General features: G+C 35.2%; 1 protein-coding gene across 12 annotated transcripts in view; it reads left to right on the forward strand.

Moving 5' to 3' along the window:
• LOC101901213 (uncharacterized) overlaps window positions 1-24,245 on the forward strand; it is a 363,731-nt gene that overhangs the window by 246,505 nt on the left and 92,981 nt on the right. For all 12 annotated transcript variants that reach the window (XM_059124070.1, XM_059124054.1, XM_059124102.1 and 9 more), the window contains one exon: window positions 12,428-12,563. In XM_059124070.1, the coding sequence (XP_058980053.1) occupies window positions 12,428-12,563 (136 nt within the window). The remainder of the gene's footprint in view (window positions 1-12,427; window positions 12,564-24,245) is intronic.

The following is a 24,245-nucleotide window of genomic DNA, read 5'->3' on the forward strand; positions in this document are numbered from 1 at the left end:
TCATACGCTACATTCATATATCCTCAAGGTATATTCTGTTCTATTTACAAAAAAAAAATGTATTGATATTTCACATGAATTTTTAAGAGATATATTAATTTCTTTGGACTATTTGTGTTTTGGATAAATCGGTGAGATAGATTCAACCACAAAATGACATCAGGAAATTAATAATGAAGGCATTTGCAAAAAAAAAAAAAAAAAAAAGTATCAAAATACTAATGGTAAAATTATCAAGAAACCAAGTTAAACCAGTAAAGAAAGTCTTAAAGTCGGGCGGAGCCGACTTTATGATACCCTACACCACTTTACTAATTTAGTAGAGCTGCGCATAACAATTAAAAGTTTTTATGATTATAATTATAATTTAAAGTCCAAAGGACTAAACATGCCGAAGCATTTGTATCTTTTAAATTCGGACTTGTATTGCCCATTTGGTGCACAATTAATTTGAAATCGGATAAAAATATATATGGGAGCTATATGCAAATCGGAACGGATCTCGATAAAATTTGTCAAATATATTTCTGAGCTGTATTTGATATATTTCCCTGAATATCGTTGTTACGGAGTGCATATAACGGCTGTGGGTAACAAATATGACAAATCGGATGATGATATGGGAGCTATATCTATATCTGAACCGATCTTGACCAAATTTGACATACTGGCTTCTAGACTCAATTTGGTCGTAAGTGCCAAATTTCATCCAATTTGGACAAACATTAGACGTTTGGTGCACAATTAAAGGTAAATCGGACGAAGTTATATATGGGAGCTATATCCAAATATGAACCGATCTCGATAAAATTTGGCAAAGATATTTCTGAGCTGTATTTGATATATTTCCCCAAATATAGTTGTTACTAGTGCATATTACAGCTGCGGAGGACAAAAATAACAAATCGGATGAACAATATATATGGGAGCTATAGCTATATCTGAACCGATTTCGATCAAATTTGGCATACTTATTTTCAGGTCCAATCTGATCGTACGTGCAAAATTCCATACTATTCGGACTGATATTACACGTTTAGTGCACAATAAAAGGCAAATCGGACGAAGATATATATGGGAGCTATATTTAAATTTTGACCGATTATCTCCAATTTCAATAGGGTTCGTCCTTGGGCCAAACAAATGATTTGTGCAAAATTTCATCTGGATAGGGCAATAAATGCGAACTGTGCTTTGTTTACAAAAATACATGGACGGACGGACAGACGGACGGACGGACATGCATAAATCGACTCAGAATGTGATTCTATGCAGATCATCAAAAGGAACTATGGGTCTATCTCGTTTCCTTTTGCCTGTTACAAACAAATGCACAAAGACATAATACCCTGACCACCTTGTGGTGTAGGGTATAAAAATTTCAAGCGGTTTCGCCAACAGACCTAAGTTGAATATACATAATATAAGATGCCAGATTTGGGCTATATATAGAGTTCTTCCTTCACATTTTACGAGATATACAGGGTGAGATGAAAAAACTGCAACCAACTTCAGACTGCTGTCATTTCTAAGCCACTCGTCCGCCAACTGTGGAAATTATTCCAGTGACAGATCATTATATTGTTTATAAGCGTACAAGAAAAAAAATATTCGTGATAGAATTCAACCGTAACCGTGTGATTTTTTTATATTTGGCTGGAAAACCACAAAAGCGTTAGAGCACCCCAACATTTAAATGTAAATAAATCTTTTGTGTCTCGTACCATCGCTCGTTACCGTGATACTGGTAGCATAGCCCGACGTCATGGAAGTGGACGAAAGAAATCAGCAACATCGGCAGAAATGGTTGGAAAAGTAAAGAGCGACTTTATCGATACCCACGTCGCAGTGGCCGAAAAATGACTCGTGAGCTGAACATATCGTAGTATTTTATTCGGCAAATATTGAAAAATAAGCTCGGGGTAAAGTCACTGAAATTCCAAAAAGAGCAAGAACTTGTACCGCAACAGAAAGAAAATAAATTCAAACGAGTTAAGGCGTTGCTTTGCTTGGCCGAAAGTGGTGAGCTGCCGAATTTGGTTTTCTCCGAGGGGAAAACATTCGTTGTCAAGCAGTTTGTAAACAAACAAACTGATCGTGTTTACTTACCAAAGAGGTCAGCTGAAATTGTGCACCTTCGGTTGGCCACCAGAACTCAAGCGCCGGCCATGGTGATGGTGTGGGCCGCCATAACAGCCGATGGTCGCTCTCCGCTCGTATTAATCCACCGTGGCATCAGAATAAATGCCGAATATTATTGCGAAAATATTGGACATTCTAACAGGACTCAGCACCATCGCACTCAGCACGCGCCACCCAAGAATGGTTACAAAATGCGGTTCCTCGCTTCATTTCCAGCGCACAATGGCCACCAAAATCTCCGGATACCAATCTGTTGGACTATTGTGTCTGGAGTATTTTGGAAAGCAAAGTTGGCTCTAAAAATTACTAAAGTGTAGATCACCTCAAGCAAGCGCTACGCCGGGAATGAGCCAAAATACCGCAGAGCAACATCCGGGCAGCGTGTGACGGTTTCATTGACCGTTTGAAGGCCAAATTTGTGCCAAAGTTGACCAATTCGAACAAATCCAAACTTATTCTGAAATTTAATGCTATATCCGACATTTTTTGCCCAGTATATTTTAATTTTTGAAAAACTGTTCAAATTGGCAGCCGTTCGGTATTCCACGTCACCTAATGCTGGGGAAAATATAGGTATGTGCAAAATGTGAAAAAAATCAATATTTAGATATACCAACTTTGAAAAGATTTGCCGGCTTGTTTCACAAGTAATGAGAGATGTATGTATTGAACATTGCGACCCTTTGTGTAAGAGGTACTAGAAGAGGTAGGCCGTTATTTTTCATCTTTACACCAGCCCTTGCTTTAGTAAAAATATTGGGATGTGTGAATTATAAAGAGAAGCAGAAATTTATTTCGCTTCTTATGAGAGACATAATTATACAAAATTTTGTCCCGTTATGTAGGAGAAACCAGAAGAAGTGGTCCGACATATTCAATCTTTACACCAGGTCTTGTGTTGTTAGGAATATTGAAATGTGTTGAATTTGACGAGAATAGAAAGCTTATTCCGTATTTTATAACAGTTATAATTATTCAAAATGTACATCAACATGGTCGATACATGATGTAGTTGACCGATATGGTCTTTTTCGCACTTGATACAAATATTTTGCAAATTTTGCACAAAATCGGGTGATCCTTTCTTATTCTCTAAAAATATTGACCTTTTGTGGAGGAGGTCTCCGAACTCCATGCAAGTATTTATTATTACGATGTACCAAGTTTGAATCAATTCGAATACTTCCTTCGAGAGTTATCGTGCTCGCAAGCTAGACAGACAGGTGGACGGACGGACACCCTAGATCGACTCGAAATGTCCTGAAACGGATTTGGTTCATAGAGACCCAGGGTCTAAAACCGTTATTTCGCTGAGACACGTTTTGGTCGTATCAAATGATATATACCCTCTCTAGCCATCTTCAAAGCTTCCTTCAAATTGTTTAACCTTACAAACGCCTAGATTCCTAATGTTATATATTTTCTCATCCTTCCATAGTTCCATAAAATGTCTACGATTCTCAGAAAATACTCGTTTATTATGTAACAGAGCGGCAATAAAGCTTGGACTTCAGTTTAATTAAAACGTTGTTTCCTCTTAAATAAGGATAATGTATTCCTTTGTCACAGTCTCCGTTGATATATTTCAAATAATTAATTTCATAAGTAATTTTACTAATGGAAACCATTTTTAATTAATTTTGCTATGGAAACTAAAGGAAAAGTTCAATGTAAAATTATATTTTCTTTCACTATTATTTAAATGAAAAACTATTTGTAATATTATTTTAGTCAAATCCATGATTGTTGGTTTACAAAAGTTTTAAGTCCATAGAATATATACAAAATAAACATTATTTATTTCGATCTCTTCGTTTTGCGTTTTTTGCTCTAAAATATAACAGACCATGAAAATTGTAATCACTTTAGATGATTGCAAAGGCAGAGATGCCCCCAAAACTACTGCAGTCATGTGAGAGATACAAAATTGTTGCCAAATGTTTGGCTTTTATGTTTCTCTTTTTTCTTTTTGTATCGGTTTAATTTGTTTTCTTTCACTATTTTAAAGTTGACCGTAACCGCCAACAGTTTTGTTTATATAATAGAGTGCACACACTCACGCCCCTACCCACAAAATATCTTTAGCATAAGGGAGCTGATGGTCCAAAGGTGGCGACGAACTGTTTTTCATGTGAATTGCAATAGTTTTCCGTTTAATCCCACCTACGTTTTTGAAAAGTGTATTGCTTTGTGGGTATTAAATGTCGATTTTTTAACTTTATTCGGAGCCAAAAGTTGGTGTACGGTGGGAGGGTTTGTTGTTGTTTTGGGTTTTTTTTAAAGCTGTTCTGGTTGCAGTTTGTTTCATTTTTGTTTTCATTTCATTGGCAACGCCAATGTCAGGCGTCCTTACACGGACGTTAATGGCCAAAAAAAAGGGTAAATTGCATCTGTCTCTGCGTGAATATTTAAATGACTGAAGTATCGTTAAAAGGGCGGAGGTGTGGTGGTGTGATGGTGGCAGAGAATAAATGGCTGGTTGTTTCGCAAGAAACAAAAAATATACTACGAGACCAACTGATATTAACAGTGTGCGATTAGTGAAATGTGACGGAATTACAGGGAGAGGCCCATAGAGGGTATTATAAAAAATGGAATTTATTGGCACAATGGCCGTTGGAGTATTTTGGAATGCAAGGTTGGTACTAAAAAATACCAAAGTGTCGATCACCTTAAGCAAGCGCTTCGTTGGGAATGGGCAGGGGGGACGGTTTCATTTTAGAATAGTTTTTTAAAGTATAGTATGGTTTTGTGTAGCATGAGGGTAACTCCAACTAGGTTTTTAGCTACAATTTTATTGTACACCCAATATATATTCAGATAATGTATGAATCGGCCTTTGTGGTCATAAGGATCGATGGAAAAATTGTGCCGGACCGGATACCTGGAGTTTATTGGTCTGTAGAATAATTATAATCTGAAAAATATTTTTATATCTCTACAGATGAGGGTTGAAGATATCAATGTTTGTTTCTATAGAGAGAGAGAAATTATTTACTTCAATATTCTTTTGAACTCATGGGAAGGGTTTCAGTTCTAAATTTTCGGTTTAAAAATTCAGATTACCAGATCTCTTCGCCGGGTATAGAAAATGACAATCTGGTTCATATGGGCCCGACTTTTCTTTAAACATGGTCAATAGTTTATTTGAAATAAATAGAAAAATACATGCACTTTATGTAGGACCTTGAAAGCTTTACAATGTCGATCCAACCTAGATTTTTGTGGAATATTTCTTCTGCTACTCTTATGATGTGGCGGAAAGTTTACATTATTATATCAGAAATTCAGCTGCCTTAACAAAATTTCATAAATGTTTTTTTTAATTTAACATGATCTGATTGATGTTTAGTATGGAGTCGTTTCCTAAGAGTTGAGATCTAATTTTTGCGAAAGCAGACACAGAAAATGTTCCAACGTTTTATCATCTTCCCCGCATGATCTGCATATACTGTTATCTGCACATCCTATCTTTTGCAAATGAGCTTGTAGACTCAGGTGACCCGTAAGGATGCCTTTTATCCCACTAATCTTTTTCTTACCTAGTAATAAAATGTTATTCGTATTTGCCTCCCCTCCCCTACGCCTTCATTGTTCCAAAGGGATATGACGTGACCCATTTAGCGGCTTTGGATTGTCCATGTTTTGCTAATTCCCTGTTGCTAATTCTCTGCCTGTTTTGGTGAGAGAGTTTGCTATCTCGTTAACTCTAACCGCCGCATGACCTGGTGCCCATATAATGCGTACTGATCCATATTGAGAATAGCTGGCCATTGAATTTTTATATTCCAATACCGTTTTTGATTTTACTGTCTTTGATGTTATAGCTTTTATATCGATCTTGCTGTCTGTTAGGACGTTTGTTGGCATTAAACAACTTAAGACAATCTGGAATTGCCTGGACCTCGACTGGAAGGATCGTATTATGATCGGGCATGCAGAAAGACATTACGCTACATGGTTTTTCAAAAAAACGGCCCAGACCCTCTCTCTCTCTCCTGGCGACTAGCTAGCCTCATGCGAAACATATATTTCTAGCGCTAGGAATTAATGTTTCACATGAGGCAGCTACAATCATTTCAGGTATCAGGTCCGATACAATTTTTCCATTGATCCTTATGACCACAAAGGCCGATTCATACATTATCTGAAAATATATTGGGTGTACAATAAAATAGTAGCTAAAAACCTAGTTGGAGTTACCCTCATGCTACACAAAACCATACTATACTTCAAAAAACAATTCTAAAATGAAACCGTCACACGCTGCCCATTCCCAGCGAAGCGCTTGCTTAAGGTGTCCAAGGGCTGCGGCCAAAATGTTTGCGTGCCCAAGGCTTTGATACACCCTCCAGAATATTTTGGCATTTTTTATGATGCCATGGTCGATTAATACGAGCGAAGAGAGACCATCGGCTGTTATGGCGGCCCACACCATCACCATGGCCGGCGCTTGAGATCTTGTGGCCAACCGAGGTGCACATTTTCAGCTGACCTCTTTGGCAAGTAAACACGATAATTTTGTTTGTTTACAAACTGCTGGACAACGAATGTTTTCTCATTGGAGAAAACCAAAGTGGGCAGTTCACCACTTTCGGCCAAGCGAAAGCAACTCTTTAGCTCTTTTGAGTCTATTTTCTTTCTGTTGCGGTGTAAGTTCTTGCACTTTTTGAAATTTCAATGGCTTTACCTCGAACTCAATTTTCAATATTTGCCGAATGGAATAATGCGATATGTTCAGCTCGCGAGTCATTTTTCGGCGACTGCGACGCGGGTTTCGATCAAGTCGCTTCTTTACTTTTCGAACCATTTTTGCTGATGTTTGCTGAATATAGTATACTGTACAATACTTTACTGTGCAATAGTATACTAAATTATACTGTATAATACAATACTATGCCATACTTTACAATATTCTACCATCCATAAAATTCTATGTGGGGATAAAATGTTGCATTAGGTTATCTGATAGGTTTGACAATTTTGCATTTTGATGTGTAGGGGACCAAAAGTACGATAAGTACTAAATGGTACTAAATTCGATAACATCGGTAATGGATTTAAGGATGAAGTTGGAATCCTTAATTAGGAATAGGAAGAATTGTTATTATTTGAAGTCGGTACTTAATTAGGCACAAGTGTACACGAAGCCCTTCATATGGTACATTTATGTAAAGTTGAGGAGTTGTTTTGGAATACAAATTTATATTGAATATGAATATTGTGCATTGAATATTGCTGAGTTGATAAAGATAGAAACTTGAAATTTGTTATGAAAATCTCTATAAGAATGAAGGCTTGTGCTTAGAAAGTGTGGTTTTAAAATTCTTACCATAAATATACACAAATACTTTATTCTCTACAACTGATTTTAAGTGAATAGAGGAGGAAGAAGTTTTCAAATCAGAAAACATAAAAAATACATTATATTTAGATCCAGAAAAATTCAAAAATATATTTTGATTAGCTTAAAATTTTACAACAATTTAATGCACTACTGCCGCCAATATCCTTGCCGAAGGCTGTAAAAGATAAAATTCTGCTTTACGGTGCAGTGCATACAGATTATTGAAAAAGTTTTTTCTTCCCTTATCATGGCACTTTTTGCCAGATATATGTATATATGCACACACACACTCAAACTTACACATAAATATCCAATACAAAAATGTTGAACACCTCGTTGCGAATATCTTTCTTTGCAAATGCGAGTAATTTGGTACTAGGTATTGGTGCCAATGTCGCACTTCGCCAACATACATTCGAAGAGACACAAATACATTGTCACAACAACTGTCTGCAAACAACAACAACTAGATGCACATGTGCATCACTAGATTTACTCCATATATGTGTACGTACATAAATACATGCACGTACATATATAGATAGGAAAACGATTTGCATATGTCTGAGTTTTGCAAAAAGCATTTATATAAATATTTTCTTTTTTTTTTGTACTCCTTCCCCATCTCCTTCACTTTGCCATTTTTTTTTACTTTTACCAATTTTTAGTTCAACGTTCAGTAAATATTGTATGCATTTTTAATTTATTTTAGTGTAGTTTTTACGATTTTTTTTTTTTTTTTCTATCACTTTTTTTTTGGGGGGTGATACAAAAATAGTCAAACTTTTACGTTTCCCATCTATCTACCTGCTGTAGTTGGCTTTGTTGGTAAATTCGTTTTTGTTTTGTTGAGGTTTTTTATGTGGTTTTGAGATCATTTTTTAATATTTTTAAAAGCTTTTCGAAGACTAAGATTACAGTTGTGTGTGGTTGAAGTGATTTTTTAGAGTAAATTAAAAAAAAAAATTAAGTAAAGTTTGTAAAATATTGGAAATATTGTGTAGTTATTGCTAACAATATAGAGGAGAGGAAACTAAGTTTTAAACATCAAGTAAAATGGGGGGCACCGAGATAATGGAAAATGGTGTGAAAATTAAATGAAATGAATAAACAAAATATTCATATTGTAAAGGCAAAGTAAAATATTAAAAAAAGGAAAGTAATTTATCTACCACAAGTCAATGCCCGATTTAATGAAAAAAAGGAAACATTTTTTTCAAAGCAGACATCCAATTACTGTTATTGATATCTGTGCGTATTGAAGGTAGTTCATACTCAACATGAACAATTTTCAATTTCAGCAGTAGGGTACTATTAATTATACCCTACACCACAAGGTAGTAAGGTTATTATGTCTTTGTGCATTTGTTTGTAACAGGCAAAAGGAAACGAGATAGACCCATAGTTCCTTTTCATGATCTGCATAAAATCACATTCTGAGTCGATTTATGCATGTCCGTCCGTCCGTCTGTCCGTCTGTCCACGTATTTTTGTAAACAAAGTACAGTTCGCATTTATTGCCCTATCCAGATGAAATTTTGCACAAAGCATTTGTTTGGCCCAAGGACGAACCCTATTGAAATTGGAGATAATCGGTCAAAATTTAGATATAGCTCCCATATATATCTTCGTCCGATTTTTTATTTTATTGTGCACCAAACGTGTAATATCAGTCCGAATAGTATGGAATTTTGCAGGTTGGACCTGAAAATAAGTAATAGCTCCCATATATATTGTTCATCCGATTTGTTATTTTTGTCCTCCGCAGCCGTAATATGCACTCTGTAACAGCAATATTTGGGGAAATATATCAAATGCTGCTCAGAAATACGTTTGCTTAATTTTATCGAGATCGGTTCAGATTTGGATATAACTCCCATATATAACTTCGTCCGATTTTTTATTTTATTGTGCACCAAACTTGTATTATCAGTCCGAATAGTATAGAATTTTGAACGTACGATCAGATTGGATCTGAAAATAAGTTTGCCAAATTTGATCGAAATCGGTTCAGATATAGTTATAGCTCCCATATATATTGTTCATCCGATTTATTGCATTTGTTACCCACAGCCGTAATATGCACTCCGTACAACAATGATATTCAGGGAAATATATCAAATATAGCTCAGAAATATCTTTGCCAAATTTTATCGAGATCGGTCCAGATTTGGATATAGCTCCCATATATATCTTTATCCGATTTCAAATTAATTGTGCACCAAATGGGCAATACAATTCCGAATTTAAAAGATACAAATGCTTCGGCATATTTAGTCCTTTGGACTTTAAATTATAATTATAATCATAGCGTGTGTGGTTGAATTCTCACATAAAAACTTTTAATTGTTATGCGCAGCTCTATTAAATTAGCAAAGTGGTGTAGGGTATCATAAAGTCGGCCCCGCCCGACATTAAGACTTTCTTTACTGGTTTTTAAATGAAAACATTTTAATGCACCGAGTTACAATTGCCATATATTGAGGATACAAGCAAGATTGACTGGGAAACTAACATCTTATTAGGAAGTTTGCTCCACTGATAAAATACCCTCACCTTGACACCTCCCGGACTTAATCGTCTGGTACCATATATTTTTTAATGCACAGAGGTACAGTGACCATGACAGAAAAAAAGTTATTCGTGATGGAATTCAAGCGCGTGATTTCTTTATATTTGGCTGGCTATCGTCAGAGCACTCCAGCATTTAAATGCTGGAATAAATGTTTTGTGTCACGTACCATAGCTCGTTACCGTGATACTGGTAGCTTAGACCGACGTCAAGGAAGAGGACGGAAGAAAACAGCAACATCAGCAGAAATCGTTCGAAAAGTAAACAAGCGACTTGATCGAAACCCGCGTCGCGGTGGCCGAAACATGGCTCGTGAGCTGAACATATTGCAATATTCCACTCGGCAAATATTGCAAAATGAGCCCCGCGTAAAGCCATTGAAATTCCAAGAAGCTTACACCGCAAGTGCCGACCATGGTGATGGTGTAGGCCGCCATACCTGCCGATGGTCGCTCTCAGCTCGTATTAATTGACCGTGGCATCAGAATAAATGCCGAATGTTATCGCTAAAATATTCTGGAGGGTGTGTTAAAACTTTGGGCACGCAAACATTTTGGCCGCAGACCTTGGGTATTCCAACTGGACTGAGATCCATCGCACAATATGACATTTCCTCTTCATTTCCAGCGCACAAGGGCCACCAAAATCTCCGGATACCAATCCTTTGGACTATTGTGCCTGGAGTATTTTGGAAAGCAAGGTTGGTACTAAAAATACCAAAGTGTCGATCACCTCAAGCAATCACCCGGCCACGAAACCAGATTTTAAACTTTTTCATATTTAAAACTTTCTAATCACCCTATCGCACAAAATTATTCCAATGATCCGAAATTTTTCTACTGTTTTCAGTACCTAAAATTTACGAAATTTGCAAAAAATGTTTGGTGATGTGTGTTTATAGATACATGAGATAGTAAAGAGTTGAAAAAAAAAAAACAAGTAAAAAAGCTCGGCCGGGCCGAACTTTTAATACCCTCCACCATTTGGTACAAACTTAACAATTTCCAAAAAAAAAAAAAAAAAAAATAAAAAAATAAAATCCGTTAAAAATTCTGTTAAAATCTTAAAAATACCGAATGCTTATACGACGACGTGGACCTGTATAGGCAACTTTTGTCATAAGTTATTACAATATTTACTGCGAAACTTGAAGAAAAATCTATTTATAATGTAGCTAAAATACGAAGACGTGGACCTACAAAGATTATTTTCTGTCTTAGGTTGTAGTATCCATTACGAACTTCAAATGCCAAATTTGAAACAATTCCGGTGAATAATGTCGCTAAAATCATCAACATACCGAATATCGGGAGGTACCGTTATATGAGGGCTATATGATAACTTGGACCTACATGGCCCATTTACGATCTTAACCTGCCTACTGGCAAAATATACATGTGTGCAAAATTCTCAGTTTGTTCGAATTACAACAGACAGACAGACAGACATGGCTAAATCGTCTTAGAATTTTACGCTGATCAAGAATATATATACTTTGTTGGGTCTGACATGAGTATTTCGAGGAGTTACAAACGGAATGACAAAATTAATATACCCTCCATAGTATGGTGGAGGGTATAAAAATCCCGCTTAATTGCCCATATCAGGTCAAATTTCAGGATTCCAACCCTAGCCGCTTCTTCTTTTGCAATTTTATATATCAAAAAAGTTAAAACGACTAACCACCTACAACCCAGTTAAAAACACTATGAAGTACTGAAAAACAGGTGGCAGAAACCATATATCAATTATGAAGGTTTTAATTACTTTTAGAAACAAAATTCAGAATAATTTTTCATTTGGAGCAGTACGTCACCTCTGTGCAAAACTATATAGAAATCGGCCTACATTTTGGTCGATCTTTGATACTGTAAATATTTTCACCATAGTTTTAAACGAAAATTGCTATAACTTTGTGTTGGGGCTTCTCATTAAGTAAGTCTACTCTGAGCATCAGACAACGATTTGGTATTTCCTTGTTTACAGCAGTTCCGGTGTTTTTTAATGTATTTACTATTCAAATGCTCCATATACTAATTATATTCCAGAATGTCCAAAAATATTGAAAGCCTTTTAATTTTTCCCAAAAATATACCTCAGCATATATAGTATTGTAATTACATTGAGTAAAATTTATGAATGAGTAATAACATTTCTTGTCGCCATTAATAAAGACGTTAAAACTTAAGCAAAAATTATAAATTTGTCTCTGACACAGCAATCTTTAACGTATCTTAATGTCATTGTCTCGATAAATAACATTATCTCACTTTTCTTTTAACAAAAAATATATGTATTCTCTCATTTTGGTTGAACAGCCTTAACTCCAACTTTTTCTTCTTTTTCTTTTTCATATCTTTCGCCAGGTCACCAGCTCGAATGCGACACAAGTGTTAATACGCAATGTGGGCTTCGGTTTATCGGGCAATTTTACATGTGAAGTAACTGCGGATGCACCATTATTCTCCACAGCCCAGGGAGTTGCAATAATGCAGGTTGTCGGTAAGTTGAACATAAAGTATATGGAACAGAACGTATTGACATATGGCTATGTAGATGGTTAAAAGTAAATCTCTGGGGGTGTGTGAGTGCGTTCGTATGTGTTTTTGTGCGTTCAAACTGGAGAAATTGCACGTAGGCAAACTGACACAACTGCTTGCATACATATGTATGTGTAGATAGACGAAAAAATGAAAATAAGTGAATGCGCCCGTCAGCCAGCATTTATGTATGTGTATGAAACGAAAAACCAAATTTACATGTCGTTATCCTTATGACAGCACCGAAAACAACATTAACGAAACGAAGAAAATCACATTGACAATATGAAGATAAAAACGTCATATAAGATAAAAAGAAGGGGGAAAGAGAGAAACTAAAGGTGATTGTCGTGGAAGATATAAAACAAAATAATAAATTAAGTAAAATATTCTTTTAACATATGAATTTTAAATTAACGGTTATTTATTTGACATGCCGTGTGGTAGGAAAGACAGCAGGCGAGAATGTTGGACAACATTTTCTACTAGTGAAATGAGTCGTAGCTTATGACAACTGGCTGAAAGTAGTAGATGGGGTTTAAAGACAAAAAAGCTCTTATTTTTTAATTCACATGCATATAAATCAGGAGTGATTACATAGTATATGTATGGAGATTTTTTCCAATCTGACTCATAGCAAATATCGCAAAAATTCATTATGGAAAAAAAAATTTTTAAATCAGTTTCAGAATTAATGTTTTTATTTTTTATACGAATGGACGAACAAAATAATATGTTTCTGATTGAAATCCAGGTTTTATGATTAAATAATATGATTTTAAATAAATATAGGCAGCTTGAAGCGAATCATATAATAACATTGTGCAACACAAAAAATAATTTCTGAAAAAATCCAGCACAATAAAAAGGCAGAGCGGAGTTTTGAAAATTTGCATTACAAATTTTTTTCGGATTAGGTGTCTTCGACAATATTGAAGGTTTGAGGAACATGTTGGTCGAAAATGTTATTCCTCAATCGAGTCAAAAAATTGGAATCTTTTCGGTTTTACTTATAACCTACAACTCCATGTGTTTGGGGGTATAATAAGTTTGATTGATCCAAAAATTATGTAACACCTCGAAATATTGGTCCCCGATCTTCCTATGGATGAATCTTCTCATCTCGCTGAGCTGAGTCGATCTAACTATGTATGTCCGTCCGTTCGTCCGTCTGGGCCTTGAAATTGGAGATGGATTAGGGTCAGAATAGAAGCCTACTGTTTTTGGAGATGATCGCAAAATATTTAAGGGTCGACATGGAAAGAAAAATTCCTCGATTTTGCTGTTGCTGTACAAACCACAATTATAGACCAATCGACATGGAATTTTGCATAGAGTTAGAGTTCAGGGCTGGGCAGAAGTGTTGCAATTTGGATGGTCATCGGACAATATTTAGCGGGTAAAATAAACCATAAGTTTTATGTCAAAAATACGAAAATTTCCACTAAACCGCGAATATTTTTGATCGCGGTAAATGCGCACAAATGCATTAAAAAAGTCACTTCTGACTATTGGGGTGACGCTGATAGCTAAGATGTCGGATGTATAGCGAAAAAGGTACAATCGATATGTAAAAGAAATTGATATTAGTTTTTTTTCCCTTTATAAGTCAAAAATCGCTGGACTGATTTTTATAATCATTTCGGTCTTATGGCAGAAAAGGATAAAATCTAAGAAAATCGATTAAAATATTAAAATTAATATTTTTTTTTAATTTTTTTTTCAATTTTTGTCATATTTTTTATCGCATGCTATTTTTGATTTTTTTTATTTATATGCAGGTCACAATTATCGTCCGATTCTCTTTTTGAAGATGCATAGGAGTTCAAAGGGACCAAAAAAAATATATTTTCATGACTTTCGCAGTCGATCTGCAGGCCACAATTGAAAATCAATCGACACAGAATTTTGCATGAGAAGAGAGTTAAGGACAGGGAAGAAGTCGAGCATTTTAGATGACCATTGGATTATATTTGGCTGTAAAATGGACCACAACTTTTGTTGAATTTATTTCGAATTCATAAAAACGCGCGTAAATAAGGGTAACATCGGGGTAGGGCTCTATGACTTTATTTCAAAAACGAAATCTTTCAAAGTTGAACTTACGAGGGCTTCCAACATATTGTAGTGTTGTAGGGTATCACATGGTCGGCCCCGCACGACAATATCATTTGTTTATTTGTTTTCAAATGTGGTTCAAAACTACCTACTACCTAACTACTTTTGTCGATTACAAAATTATTTTTCATAAGATTCTGCTATGAGTTCGAAAAGACATCAAAAGTCTCAATTTTACCTAAAAGCCAGGAATACATATATACAAAACATGCGTCCTACAAGGCGACTATTCGAAAAAGTGGACCGACATAACCCATCTTCTGATCCAATGATTTATAGAGGAATTTTGCGTAGAATATTTGTTCTTTTGACACTTTCTTCTTTTAAAAACAATATTTCATATTACTTTCAGGTGTCAACTTGAAAAAGTCCGAAAAAATTAATCAAAAAACAAGTAGAAAAACCACTTGGAAAGAATTTGGCAATTTCAAAAAAAAAAAAAAAAAAAAAAAAAAAAAAAAAACAAAAAAAAATGAAATCCGTTAAGAATGCTTTTAAAATCTTAGAAATACCGAATGTAGTCGTTACATTAGGGTGTATACGACGACGTGGACCTACCTCATAAAAATCATCAAAATACCGAATATAGGGAGGTACTATTGTATGGACCTATACCAAAACGTGGACCTGCACAGACAATTTTCTGGCATAGGCTGTAGTATTAGGTACAATACCCACCGAAATTGTTTGAGAAGTCGTATTTGGAGTTCGTAATAGATGCTACAGCCTATGACAGAAAATTGCCTATACTGGTCCAGGTCTTCGCACAGCTCCGATATAACGGTACCTCTCTATATACGATATTTTGATGATTTTAGCTGCATTATTCACCGTTTATTTCAAGTTTCGAATTTTAAAATGGTAATGACTATGTAGGTCCACGTCGTATAGACACCAACATAACGGCTCTATTCGGTATTTTTAAAATTTTAACAGATTTTTTTAAGGATTTTATTTCCAAATTCGTTCCAAATGGTGGAGGGTATTCAAAGTTCGGTTCGAACTTACTACTTTTTAACTTGTTTAAGTCAATTTTAGCCTATCTCTCGTCCATAAAGCCGACTTATCGCTCATCCATACAATTAACGAAAACTTGCAATGAATGAAATACACTTAAAAACCAAATATCATTTAATTCGAAGTCGCCAAGCTGACAGTGAAATTTGCAACGCAACCTTTCCCCATTTGTAACGCAACCTTTCCCCACCACTATTAATTCTTATCAATGTCAGAGAAATTCTTATTTATTTGCTTATCAAACATAATCATCTAATATTTGAAGTTCAATCGTTACATTCATAAACTTCAATTTAGGGCCGTAGGCAAATTATATTTTACAACAATTGAACATTTCCTAGAAATCTACCCAAAGTTATATTGCAAATTTCATTATATCGTTTCATTGAAATTTAATCATGATTTTCAAATAAGGAAATATTTTAACCCATTTAATATACATTTGCAAAATTTTCACCCAATTGCCATGGCAATCATTACGATTGTGTAATATATTTCTACACAGAATAACTTTTCAGCCTGGCAAGAAATTACAAAGATTCAATCTAAAAAGGCAATTAAAAGGGTTTGAAATTCTTACGAATATAAATACAAACTTTAATTATTGTTTACATAAGAAATAAGAATTATGTGACTTTAATGTGTTTTTCTGGGTGTTTTATTACGTTTGAGATGGACAGACAGCCAGTCAGACAGACCGTTAAACATTAACAACAATGTTATATTGTGATAAAAAGAAGTTATATCGTTTGGGGGGTAGCCCCAAAAAGGGTGTTCAATTCCAAAATCATTTCCAAATCTTTATGAGCTGGAAATTGTCTGTACCTTTTCTACGGTCCCCAAATATTCGTTAACGAAAAGTTTATTTCCTTCATACAACAAAAATAACAAAATCATTAATTTTCATTTAAAAATAAGTAGCAAAAGTTTCAAGTTAAATAAGTATGCCTTCCTGCTATCACAACGGAAACCGGATATTCTAAGGCATTTACTAAGAATACAAAATCGTAGTATTTTGTTGGTGTTGCCGCCGTTTTGGGCTGAATTTGGTTCTTCTCTTTCTCTCACTGTAATCATAATCAAGTGATGTAGAACATGGTTTAGGAAAATTGTAAACATCTTAAAACATTAACAGGTCATTGCGTTCCTGCTGCTGTTGTTGGGGTTTTACATAAATGCAGACTTGCCTTTTTGCCTAACGACGGTGATAGTCGTCGCAGTCTGCCTGCTTCAAATGGATAAGTTAAGCTAGTCATTTTAAATGGCCGTGATAATGACTAAAGTGTTGTACACTTGAACAAAATATGTATTATGTGTTTTAATTTCTATGAAAATAGGTATAACTTAAACTAAAATTAGTCAAGAAAGGACAAAAGTCGAACTGGGCCAACTATTTGATAGCCTACTGTACAATGCTTATTTGGCAGAAATGCTCGTAAAAATAGAGTTATATTGGAAATTTTGCGTAGAGTAAACTCTATACACTATGAAATACGCGTTTTAAGTTACCAATTGAAATTTGACTTCTAGAATTAAAATAATATGATTACGTAAGCAAGGAGATCATCAGATATCAGCGTTAAATTTCTGTGTAAGATAAATATATTTGAATCTCCAAGTAAAAAGCTGTAACTCCTCGAGTCAACATATATCAAGACTAATATTTAGTAGAAAAATAAAGAGATTCGTAGAAAAAATGGACATTACTAAATCAAATATTGTGTTTCCTTTGCTTCATAATAACATGTCCATAACACATTTCAATAACTACGGGGAAAATCCAGCATACTATTTTAGGTATGTAAAGTGTTTGCAAATACGAAGAATATTCTATTACAGGTCATAGAAGACTCGAAGAATCTTACGTAATTGTAAGGAATTCATACATATTAGAACACATTTTACTGTTAAATTTCTCTCAAAGCAAAATTTTAGGAGGATGACTTCAAAAAGAAAGAAAAAAAGAAATCTTCACTTTCATTCCATTGTAAATTAAAAACAATATTAGCATCAAAAGAGAATAATCCCTATTTATATACCCTCGTATATATGCATCTAGAGGGTATATATATCATTTGATACGGTCAAAACGTGCCTAATAGAAATAATGGTTTAAGACCTTAGGTCTCTTTGGGCCAAATCCGTTTCAGGATATTTGGAGCGATGTCCGTCCGTCTGTCTGTCTGGCTGACTGGTGTGCACGATAACTCTCGAAGGGAGTATCCGACTTGGTCCAAACTTGGTACATCGTAATATTTTTGTCGAACGGAGATAGGCAATATCGGTCTACAATTTCTGGTATCTCTCCCCACAAAAGATCGAAATTTTCAAAAAAAATGTATATTTCTTCTACTCAGAAAGAGAACCGATAATCCAATTTTGCTCCAACTTTGCAAGTCCCAATATTTGCGTCAGTTCTAGGTCAGGTGCGAAAATGGACAATATCGGTTTACTCCATCAAGTACCTGCCCCACAAATGGTCAAAGTTTTGAATAATTATAACTCTTATAAATGTTATGTAAGAATCCGATTGTCTTCAAATTTCACACATCCCAATATATTTTTTAACCAAAGGTCTGGTGTTAAGATGGAATACAGCGGTAAACTGCTTCTGGTACCTCCCCTTCAAAAGGTCGAAATTTTCAAAAAATATATTTATTGCACAGAAAGAGAAACGATTATACGAATTTGCACCAACTTTGCAAATCCTAATATTAGAGTCAGTGCTAGGTCAGGTGCGAGAATGGACAATATCGGTTTAATCCATCAAGTTCTTGCCCCACAAAGGGTCAAAAATTTGAATAATTATAACTCTTATAAAATGTTATGTAAGAGTCCGATTGTCTTCAAATTTCACACATTCCAATAATTTGGTTTACCCAAGGTCTGATGTTAAGATTGAATTTATTGGTCTACTCCTTCTAGTAGTTCCCCCACAAAAGGTCGAAATTTTGAACACCCATTAATCTCATAAAAATGCGAAATAAACGTCCGATTCCATTTAGACTTCGCACATCTGAATATTTCCCTCAACACAGGATATATTATAAAAACGGTAGAGATCGGACCATTCCTTGAGGTACCTCCCCTACAAAGGGTCAACATTTTGAATATCCATGAAGATCATAAAATGCGAAATAAGCATCAGGTTCTCTTTATATTTCACACATCCCATTATTTCTACTAACACAATATCTGTTGTGAAGATGAGATGTATCGGTCCACTCCTTCCGATACCTCCCCCACAAAGGTTCGACATTTTGAATATGCATGAAGCTCATAAAAAAACGAACTTAACATCCGATTCCATTCCAGACTTTGTACATCTAAATTATTCCATCAACACAAGATCTGTTATAAAGATAGTATAAATCGGACCATTTCTTTTGCTACCTGCCCACATAGAGCTCAATATTTTGAAAAACAAAACGCTCAAATTTTCCACATACAAACATTTTTGCTAAAGCAAGATCTGTTGTGAAGATAATTTCCCATAAATTAGATATAAATGTTCGATTATCTTGTATTTTTGCCCATACCAATATTTTTGTATGTATTAGATGAAGCATGAAAATGGAATACTTCGGTCGACTATACGTGGTACCTCAGACACAGGTTGACATTTTCTAAACATTATCACATGTGTCATGTAAAGTGAAGGAAGTTACTAAACTGTTACCAAGTTACCCTATGTTTATATCGTATTTATGTACGTCCGATACGAAATATAAAATATTGGCCCATTCCCTCAGAACCCACTCCATTGAGGGTCAGCAGTTTGAATAATCATAACAGAAGTCAAAATATATTTTGAAATAATCGAATAATGGCTGAGGGTATTAGTCTGTCGGCAGAACCGATTGATATTTTTAACTTGTTTTTTTTTTTCTCGACTTTAGAATTTTAATCTGATCAAGAATATGATATACAGAGTGTCTCCTTTGTCCGACCGCTGTTTTTACAGTTTAAAGTGACGTCTTTCCTCAGTATTGCTTGGCAAATCATCATGAATAGGTTAACTTCAGATCAACGCTTCCAAGCTGTACCAATATTCAATGTGTCTTTGCTGAAAACGCCCTCAAATGCTTGAAAATGTGTTCGAAAATTGAACCTCCAAAATGACTTTTGTGTAAAATAGTCGTGGTGACCACTGGCCAGACGCCTGAATCTATATTTAAATATTAAATGACAAAATATTATCCAGGAAACATCTTTTTTTGTCATAATTTGGCATGTGTTTTATTTAAATTTAAAATCATCAAGCTCTTAGAAAACCACCCTACAATATATGGCTGAAGGAGTAATTAAATTAGAAGCGAAGATGGAATGTAATATACCACAGACTGGAGGCATATGGCTATAGACAAGCTTGTTAATTTGGACTAAATAAACCTTTTTTTTTGCCAAATTGATGCACTGTGAGATAAATTTGCATAGAGAAAAGGTAATATACTACATTTCGGGTCCAAGCCAAGAAAAAAAGTTAAGGCCCCCTTCCATCTTATTCTGCGGTGAAATGAATAATTTTATACCTTAATCCTTTTGGTCATAGTTTTCATTGATAAATAGCCTAAGTGTCAACCCTCTGAAATATTTACAATCGAACCATTTTAAGTCATTTTCAAATTTCTATGCTGGCCATAAGCTATACTTTGCTTTCTTAGAAAATTATACCTCTTTCCACCTTTGAAAATAACTAAAAACATTCTATCAAGTTATAATATTTTAAGACTCTAAACTCTTTCGGAAATTCAAATTTAAAGAATTTTGTGTATTTAAAAACTTAGTGAAATTAATCGCTATTTAATATCCATGAAAATGTGGCCATCGTTGGGCATACGAAACGACAATGTCATGCTTACTTTGCTTATAAATTACAAAAATGTAAAAATAATACACTATAACAACAACAACAGGATGACTATGTCATGGCTACGGTATTGCGTTTGTGGTTGTTGTTGTTACGTTAATATTATTTTTGTAGTTCACTGTGATTTTGTGAATATTTTACGCATTCATGAATTTTTGCTGGTACTTCAGCAGGTATTTTCCTCTTTCTCAGTGATGTTTACTACTTCGTCTTCTTCTCCTCCTTCTTAGAAAGAGAAAAAACGCCGCTTTGTTTGCCCCACTTGACGTGGTTTACTTGCAACAGTCATCGTGCCCAGCAGGAGCAAGGACAACACCAACTAACATTTCACACTTTTCGGGTTAAATGGTGTAGTCGCACAATGAACACCGGGGGGTCCGAAATGCGAAGACCTCCATGATTGTATGTCCCGGCATTCATGGCCCTTGTAAGACGGTTTACCGACCGGTGTGTTAACTATGCTGCTGTTGTTGTTGTCGCTGTGTCGTGGCTTTTAAGCAAAGTTTTAAGTGGTTATTGTAGCGTAAAACATTTTGCCCAAAAATTATTTTCTTGTAAATTTAATATTTAAACATTTGAAGCACGATGACTCTTAGAAAATATTTGTAATGATTTTTCTTCCATGGCAAAAGTTTTGTCGAACTTTGAACAAAATTTAAAGTTTTAACTACAATTAAGGATAACAAGTCTTCATTAGTCATTTTATGTTGCGCTGTTGTTGGTGGCTTTGGCGGCGCATTAACTAATCTCCACTGATATTGGTATAAAACATTAGTTAAATGACTAATATTGTGGGTGGAGGCGGGGCGTAACGAGGTCTGTGTGATTTTGCAATAAAGACTTTTTGAATGTCCGCCAGTGAAACTAAGGCATTGATTGCTTCAATTATGTGGGTTAACTTAAATTAAAAAAAGCTGCAGGAGGTAAATTAAAGATACTTGTATTTCATTTAATTAAATCAGTGCTTGCGTGAGATGTTTTAACCCCTATACTGAAAGTTATGGTGTTATTTATGGGAAGCTGTTAACACCTTGCATTGCAGGATCGAGAGATACACATTATTAAAATAATCTTAATATTTAAAGGTTTGTCCGTAAATTTTCGGGTAAATAAGCCCCAACAAATTATTTTTTTGAGAGTTGACGAAGAATGACGACCAATAAGGTCATTCATTTTGACAGTGGAATCACAGAAAATTGAAATTTCTTTTTGGAAAAGTTTACTCAGTAAAAATTGTACTTTTGACCATCTGAAATTTAATCTGACATTTTGTGTAATTTCAAGCAATAAATCGAAAATTCTAGAAGACTTTCCAAAAGAATTTTAGTTTTATTTAATTCTTTGGTCCCTCTTCTATTGAGCTTACGATCTCGTCACTTGGGTAAAAAATGTTTTTTGTCATAGAAGTTATTTTTAAAATAACTTCTGGGGAGAATATCCCAGACAAAAAACAAGGGAACTAATGAGGATTGGTGGCTCTTTCCGAAACCTAGGTATTCCCTGCCTTACCCCCTGGTAAACATTACCATCGTTCTCCACTAATAAACAAACGTTGTTTTTATAAAAACAACAATAAAGGGATAAAGCCCGACCATTTTGCAACAACAAAAAAATTATTCCCCATCTTTAAGTAATTTATGTGTTTGTTTCGCTTTCGACACGATCTTAATGATGTGTAATTTGCACTGAAAAGGAAAGCCAGGTAGACACTATCACACACTCACACTATATGACGCGTTTAGCCGTTGGTTGAGCGGCTCATCATGCATATTTGGTGTGGAAAATAAATAAATACTACCTTCCAGAGAACGGCCCTTGTAAGCCATCATCCACACCATCCGCTTAACCAACGGCGAAACGCGTCACATGGTGGTGAGCGTGTGATAGCGTCTATCTAGCTTTCCTTTTTACTGCAAATTTGAGATCATTAAGCTCGTCTCGAAAGAGAAACAAACACATAAATCAGAAACATATGATCTTCGCTTTAACAAAACAAAGCTTAAAAATTAAAATTCAGCCTAGCCTGGCTGTGGGATTTGAACCGCGGACCTCGGTGTGCAGCCAACTAGAAGTTGCCGTCTCAACGTTCAGAGCCATTAACCCGCCTTCCCAAAGCAGCACTGAAACAAATGTACAGGGTTGCCCATATTCGACGGACCCATCTGGCAACGCCATAACTTTTGACAGAGATGTCACATCGCTTAATGACATACCGCGTTTGAAGCGTCAGTCCAAGCAGATTTTTACCATGAACCAATACACGTCACGCGAACGCTCTGAAATAGTTGAAATTTACATTCAACATAAGAAGTCAATTGTGAAAAAAAATGTGAGAAGTGCACCTTCTAAGAACATCATTAAGCGTTTATACGAAAAATTTTCGACTGGTAAAGGCTCTTTCTAATCCGAAGAGGCCATATAAAAGTAAACCAAGGCGATCGGCCGAGAATATCGCTGCCGTACGAGCCAGTGTTGAGAGGTCCCCAAGAACATCCCAAAAACGCCGTTCTCAGCAGTTGGGAAAGGCTCGGTGCACTTTACAACGGATTATTCGCATTGATTTGCATTTGTTCCCGTACAAAATTCAATTGACGCAAAGAATGTTGCCTGCGGACAAGCCTCGTCGATTGGAATGGGCCCAAAGGTCCGTCGAATATGGGCAACCCTGTAAACTTTTTACTCCCCTAAATAAGCTTATTATGAAATTCTCAACAATTTCGATTACCCTGCTGTATAATTGTTATTCAATTAATATCCATTGTTGTATAATTTTATTGGCCATTTAAAGATGCTACATTAATGACATTGTTAAATTAAAATTTTTAAACAAAAATAGATTTATTGTTCAAGCATGATGCTAATACCGATTATTTACAATATTTTAGCCTAAAGCTTTAATTACGAGAAGCAGCAAAAATCTTATGAAACACTTTGGAAGATGATGTATTAACGTTAATAACGAGGGGTGCTGACAAAAGTTTATTAGGTTTGATACCAACTCTATTTTATTTCTGATTCAAAAAAAAAAAATAAAAACTGAAATTAAAGTTCAAATATAATGGTAGCCTAAACGGCGAGTTACACGAAGTTTGATCAAAACATTCACCTTAAATACAAAAACAAAATATGGCAAAAATGTTTTAATACTTGAAATCGGGTTATACCAAAATGTGAGTCGACGTGACCCATATTTCGTACAAATAATTCAACATATAACTATAACAGGGCTATGCCCTGTATTAAATTTAAAAATTCTATCCTTAATTTTGCGAAGTACAGAGTATAATATTTAAGGCCCTCTGAGTATGGTTAAGGGTATACAGGGTGAGATAAAAACTGCAACAAAGTCAAATGCCATAATTTTTATACCCTCCACCAAAAAAAAGTATGGAGGGTATATTAAGTTCGTCATTCCGTTTGTAACTCATCGAAATAATCATTTAAGAGCTAACAAAGTATATATATTCTTGATCAGCGTAAAATTCTATGACGTCCGTCCGTCTGTTCGTCTGTTGTAATCACGCTACAGTCTAAACGAATTAAGATAGGAAGCTAAAAGTTTGCACAGATCTCTCTTTGGTCTTCAGGCAGGTCAAGTTCGAAGATGGGGTATATCGGTCCACGATATCGTATAGCCTA

Source organism: Musca domestica, unplaced genomic scaffold (assembly GCF_030504385.1).
Source record: "Musca domestica strain aabys unplaced genomic scaffold, Musca_domestica.polishedcontigs.V.1.1 1, whole genome shotgun sequence".
Classification (NCBI taxonomy): Eukaryota; Metazoa; Arthropoda; class Insecta; order Diptera; family Muscidae; genus Musca; species Musca domestica.